The 6,763-nt window shown below is 43.9% G+C and overlaps 1 protein-coding gene across 1 annotated transcript in view; it reads left to right on the plus strand.

Annotated features, from left to right (window-relative positions):
- Positions 1 to 6,763, plus strand: part of CELF4 (CUGBP Elav-like family member 4) — a 700,213-nt gene that overhangs the window by 631,440 nt on the left and 62,010 nt on the right. The window contains 2 exon segments of the mRNA XM_072413517.1: positions 2,892 to 3,039; positions 6,086 to 6,235. Coding sequence (XP_072269618.1) covers positions 2,892 to 3,039; positions 6,086 to 6,235 — 298 coding nt within the window.

Below are 6,763 nucleotides of genomic sequence, written 5' to 3' on the forward strand. Positions count from 1 at the left end.
GGATTGGAGGGAGGGGGTAAATTTAGATTGGAGTGAGGGGGTGAATTTGGATTGAGGGGGGGTAAATTTGGATTGGAGGGAGGGGGTAAATTTAGATTGGAGCGAGGGGGTGAATTTGGATTGAGGGGGGGTAAATTTGGATTGGAGGGAGGGGGTAAATTTAGATTGGAGCGAGGGGGTGAATTTGGATTGAAGGGAGGGTGTAAATTTGGATAGGAAGGAGGGGGTAAATTTGGATTGGATGGAAGGGGGTAAATTTGATTTGGATGGAGGGGGTAAATTTGATTTTGATGGAGGGGTAAATTTGGATTGAAGGGAGGGGGTAAATTTGGATTGGACAGAAGGGGTAAATTTTATTTGGATGGAGGGGGTAAATTTGATTTTGATGGAGGGGTAACATTGGATTGAAGGGAGGGGGTAAATCTGGATTGGAAGGAAAGGTACATTAATTTGAAGGAAGGGGGGAAATTTGGATTTGTTTGAGAAGGTAAACTTGGGCTGGAGGGAGGTGGTTAATTTGATTTGAATGGGGGGGGGGTACATTTGGATTTAGGGGGTAAATTTGGGTAATGCCTGGACATACTGCAGTTACATTGAGCTGACGGTGGCTTCCAGGGCACAATTAAGTCTTCATTGCCCATACACGTTGTGCGGCGCAGGATCCCTGCGTGGTTGCTTGAATCACTCGCATTTTGCTGCCTCTCCCCTCCCCACTTTCCAGGCTCTGCAGGATTGTAAAAGCTGCATCGTATTTTTGTTCTGCTGGAAGTGTGGCCATAATGGGTGTAATTAGCCCTGAGTGCGCCTTCCTAATGTACCTTCCACATTCAAGTGTGGAGTTCATGAAGGAGGGCTCCTGCAGCCATTTGCAGTTCATAAAGGCTAATGTACAGGGCATTGCTTCCATTACAAGTGCGCCTTTTATTTAAAGACCCGCACAATTCAGCATTTCACGGGTGAATTCACCGGGGACACAAAAGACGACGTCCTGCAGCACACAGCTGACATGGGAACACAAATGATGACATTTTGACCAATCACCAACTGGAAGCTTCATGCAATAAAAATAACTGAGGATCACTGGTTGATACATTTTATATATTTATAGCAAGAATGAATCGTATTTTTTGTTTTTTTTTTCTATGCTTGTTCACAGAGCTCAATAGCTGAAGCTCAGATTACACACAGCTTAATATACACCCAAAACTTCCCTTTTGTATTTGGATAGAACAGGAGAGGGTTAAACCAGTTAATTTTAGGGGAACATTTTCAAGGGAGAATTCCCCTTTCAGTGGAAGATTTATGTCTTTTGAGCAAGGGACAACTGTACATTTTTGGATCCCCCCCTCACTAATTTTGTCATTATTAGAGGGGTGATTTACACCAATGGGAACAAAGCAAGCTATAATAACAGTCTAAGACAGAAGTGAGGTACAAAATCATTGGAGGAGTTCAGGAGTAGAGGATTCTGGGAGCGGGCCCAAGAGGATTAAGAGGATCTTCTGTTTTAGTGGACCTTCCTTTTTCACTGTGACATGTTCACTTTAAATGTTTGGTTTGTTCCACCCCTGCTTTTCCCTCCTTAGTTTCTCATTGGATAGTAAAGGTGTCTATTATATGAAAGGACCAATTGGCTGTCTGGCAAGGTTCATTGGGGGTTGGGCCAAAATAACTTTAGCAGGTTCTATCTTTTTGCATTTGTCCATAGAAACCTAATAAATATCATCATAGGAAAGCTCTGCCCATGCATTTTCTGATATGTGATTGGTTCTCACCCAACAATAAACTTCTCTTATGTCTTCCTTTTTGATTTGTTATTATCCCATTGAAAATGTTTTGGAATATCTGCTAGAATTTACCAGAAATCCAGTGAGCTCCTATGTTCCTAGTGTTATCAAGTCTATCCTGTCATTTCCACCTATGTCATAGAGATCATTCTCACTTCCTGTCCTAGAGTGACAACGCTCATCTATAATATAAAACAATGCCTGAGCGTTGTCACCCTCATACAGGTGCATTATTTGCAAGATTACAGGGTGAAAATAATACAAGGGGGGAGCTTGAAAACAGAAAACTAATGCAGCCACCTAAATAAGCTGATATAAATTAAATATTTATTCTTTCACTTTTCACTGTTGGGGACATGGGAGGTGATTTGGGTGGTGATTTTCAATCTTACACCCCTAAAATCAGAAACGTGCAGGTTCATCAGTGGCCTTGGTCTGTTTATCTTGCAAAATATTCTAAAAATTGTATTCATTGCTGGGCGCAGAGTTGAAATGGCTGGGCGCTCTAACTGTGCCAGTCTACATCTATACCCGATATACTTACCCCCGTTGGCACAGCAAGAACAAACAAGCAGCCGTAGGGCACCGGCTGGCGTTGGGCTCATGGCTGGAATGCATACTCCATTGCATTCTGGGATACGGGGCCGCGCTTTGTTGTTGGGGTGCGCTGGGCAGATGAACCAGATTCTCATGTATATTTAAGACATCTCGTCGTGCCAGGCGTCTGCCGAATGCCAAGGCTTCCAGAATATCCTCTCTTTTTAATAAGGCTCTGGCAGCCCTTCAAATTGCAGCGTAGTATGAAAATTTAAATGCATTTAGATTTGTGTTATCCTGTCCTAAAAAGTCCGAAGCTGGGAGTAAAACCCATCAGGCCTGGTCATGTGACTGATACCTTGGCATGGGTCATGTGAACTCAGGACCAGTGGCGGGAGTTAGTCACATGACCATACGGCCCTTTTCCTTTCCTATTATTTAATGCATGTTTACTTACCAAAACTTTAATAATTCTGTTGCATTAAAATTGGCAGCGGGCAATAAAATGTGGTGGGGGGGTCCCTGGTCGTAACTCGTGATATTTTTTCCCGGTTCTCTTTGTTTCAGCTGATGCAGCAACAGGCCGCCATTATGGCTTCCGTCGCGCAGGGCGGATACCTGAACCCCATGGCTGCCTTCGCGGCGGCCCAGATGCAACAAATGGCGGCTCTCAACATGAACGGCCTGGCCGCCGCTCCCATGACGCCAACATCAGGTAAGAGGTGGGGCCCTATTTAGGGTCATGTGATTACTAATAATTGATTGGAGGGACATTTACATTTACAGATGGGGAATTAAGAGGACGTTTGTAGAATCATGCTGTGAGGTTTTTTGGCATCTATCGTTTGCATATTGGCAGATGCCCATTTCTACTAAATATGTCCCATAGACATGTTCCATTCCTATAGACACCAGGGTAAGACTGGCATGCGGGGTAGGAGGGCATTGACCCCCTGAGCCAGTACCTTAAAAATATGTTGGGCTAGTGGCCCAGAATGAAGATACTTCACCATCCAGGCATGATCCAAGCATGGCTAGCACTCCATGACACATCGTGGGCATTATGTTGCCTACTCGTCATTCAAACCTGTGATAACAGCACCCAACAGCACCCATTGTCCTAAAGCTCTGAGATGTCATGTGATTTAACTTTGGGAACCCCAAAGGAAGCCAATATTGGAAGATCTGCTGGTGTTTCTCAATAAACTTCATAGGTACAACCACCTTTCACCATGCCCCCAATTCACCGTGGCACTCTGGGTAACGCAACTTCAATAACCTAAAGAAATATATCCCTACAATAAAAGAGCTTGATGGTAGCTTTGCCCCAGGGCCCATAATTTCCACCATTCCCATTTGGTTGGCACACAATAAAAAGGTCCAATAGTTGAGGGGGTTGCTCTTGCTTTGTCTACCAATGCCCCAGCACATTTAGGGCCATGGCAGACCCTTGGCAAGCCACATCATTCTGTTACAGGCCTAACTACTACCATTAAAGTGAATAGGAGCAGTTGGGAATCATATTTTGCATGCTGTTGCAGCACAGTTTGCAAGCAAGCCATGGCCAGATCTGCATGCAGTTACAGTTTCCTGAGATTTGCCGCAACTGTATGCACAGCAGCAATGTCTCTGTGCACCCGGGAGTGGCCAACTGTGCAGTTTTCCAATTTTGATGTTGGTGTTGCATAGGGCACCTGTCCACCTCTGCCCCATTTATTGGAAAGTGAGGGCTTGCATGGGGCTTGCATGCTCCACTACCAACGCATGCAACATATGCATACAGTTCATCACCAACTGTGCCAGGCCACATCATTAAAAGCTCATCTCTATGGCCATGGCACTGAATGCTCCTTGAGGCCCTACGCAGGTACCCTTTAAACCCCCTGGGATATCTGCCTCCTCCTCCGATCTGTACAGTAACACATGCTGAAGCTGCAACATTACACAGAAAGAAAACTAGAAGAGAGTTAGCGCTGACTTTGCAGAAAGGAGGAGATGAGTGTCTTCGCCCCTTTCATCTGATGTACAGCGTAAACACAAGGAGCTGTCACTTCAACGTGCCGGTGTCATCGCTGATAATAGGGAGGAAACCTGCCAACTCCGGTGACGGGGATATTTTCACTCTCCCCTTTCTTCTTCCTTTTTCTTCCCCCTGACTCATGAAAAGAATGGAGCATCCGCTCGCCTGTTCTTTTCTTTGCCCCGCTACAGCAACTGTCATCCAATTCCCAAAGAGCCGTCAGATCCCGGAACTTTGTGCAGATCCCAGTGCTGAGAGGGAGTGCGTGTTGGGGAAGAAGGTGGTGGGGAGGGGGGTCTGAGGTGATACAACACAGCATGACAACAACAGAGGGGGAAAAGAGAATAAAATCCTAATTAGCACTCAATTAATGCTGAGTAAATGAATACATTGGGAGGTAAAATAATCAGCCTGGGGGGCTCTTATTATAGTTTCAAAGTGGTAAATGGAAAATAAGGCGTATTGCAAAACCTTGGCACCTTAAATTACTCCATGTGCCGATCTCATGTACCCAGGCCAAATGTGCCGAGAGAACAAAAATGTCCCAACGGCCTTTATAGTTTTGTTTCCACACCACCACCAATCTAATTCAAGATCATCTCAGAATCACAGTTTTGCTCATTGAGTGGTATAAGCCAATTTATTCCTATAGGATTGTTTTTTATCATATGTGTGGGTATGTGTGGGTCACCAGACTCTTTTTTTTGTTTTTTTCATCTATCATTGATAAAAATGTTTACTGAGAGGTCTGTTTTTTGGCATAAGCACAGATCCAAGATTAAGGCCACCGTTGGTGGAGGGGAACAAGGGGTATTTCTGTATTTCGGTAACCCAATCAAAAGTGCTTGGCTTTTGCAATGCTGGAACCTTTAGACATGGGGAGGGGGCCCAGGATTTTTTCCTAGTATGGGGCCCAGAAGTTTCTGATGGCAGCTTTCTCCAAGAAAGTTACAAGGAGCTTCTGTAACCTTCAGGAGCCATGTGCCAAATCTCAAAATTGTAAAAATTTTGCCAAAATTTCACAATTTTTCTTACCTATTTCTTTCAGTTTTCATTTCTTGCACAACACATTTAAGATTGCCATTTTTACCTTTTATATATGAGTTAAAGCCAATTCATTTTTAAAGGCAACTCCAATGCAATAGACAAATGTGTTGGCAAGCTGTGCTGTATAGAATGATTGGTGGCTTCATCCCTGCAGTTTTTATTGCCAATTGTTTACTTCCATTGGAGCTCATCTAGTAGGGTAAAGAAAAATGGACCTGATTTTTTTAAACCTCCCCAAGACTGGAGTAGAAAGACTATCATGGGAGAACCTGGAAAATCCAGCAAATCTTGAATGAATTTGGTCAAGTATTGAAAATATTTGCCAAAAAAAGGAAATGATTTTAGGAAATCCATTCCAGGTTTGCTGGATCACTCAGAGCTTTAACAAAGCAGGCTCCATGTGAAGAATAAAATGATCCATCCGACCCACATTCGTATTTCAGCAACCCTATTCCAACAAATGGTAGTTGGTTGGGGTGGATCTCGGCACTTTGCCAATCACCAATTGGCTTGACAGGGCCTTCGTTTGGAACTGTGCTGTTGATACCATAAAATAATTTAAAGGGAAAACTAATTACCATTGGTAGCAATTTTCTGATACATATCAGGCAATTTATCAAGGAGCAACTGCCTCATCTTGGGAATTGGAGAAGATGCAACATCTAAATTTTTATCCTTGTTTTCTGTCCTCTAGGTGGCAGCACACCACCTGGTATCACCGCACCAGCTGTGCCTAGCATTCCATCTCCAATTGGGGTGAACGGCTTCACCGGCATTCCGCCCCAAGCTAATGGACAACCAGCTGCAGAAGCCGTGTTTGCCAATGGAATCCATCCCTATCCAGGTAAGGAGCCAACTTGGTATGTGAGCTATTTTGTTGTCTATGGAGTGATAAAAACATTTAACTGCATGAATATGATTGGGTTGGGAGGTGTACTATATCCTACACACTCTTCCCAATCCTTGCACCTGCTTAATAAATGTGTCCCATTGTGGGGTAAAGTCAATGGGCCCAGGAGGTCAGTGAGCCCAGGGGGTAAATGGGCCGATATCTTCTTTCCTTATCCTTGGATGCCACAACTCAGCAGCAAATGGTCCTTGTAAATGAATTTAAAATGTTGATTGCCCTGATCTGAACATACAGAACATTCCCCCACATTCCTCGGCGCTCTACAAGTTGTGTAAAATAATCTTTTATGTCTGCGCTCCCAGCAGAACAGAGCTAACAAGTGTTCCTGAAGAGTCAGGATTTCAGAGTCACTAAATTACAATTAGACGTGTGTAATTCAGCCCATTAGCAATCAGAATCATCATTATTCTTTTCTATTTTCTAACAGTCACTCGTGTTCCATAAAGCTGAAAGAGAGCAAGA

Source organism: Pyxicephalus adspersus, chromosome 6, assembly GCF_032062135.1.
Source record: "Pyxicephalus adspersus chromosome 6, UCB_Pads_2.0, whole genome shotgun sequence".
Classification (NCBI taxonomy): domain Eukaryota; kingdom Metazoa; phylum Chordata; class Amphibia; order Anura; family Pyxicephalidae; genus Pyxicephalus; species Pyxicephalus adspersus.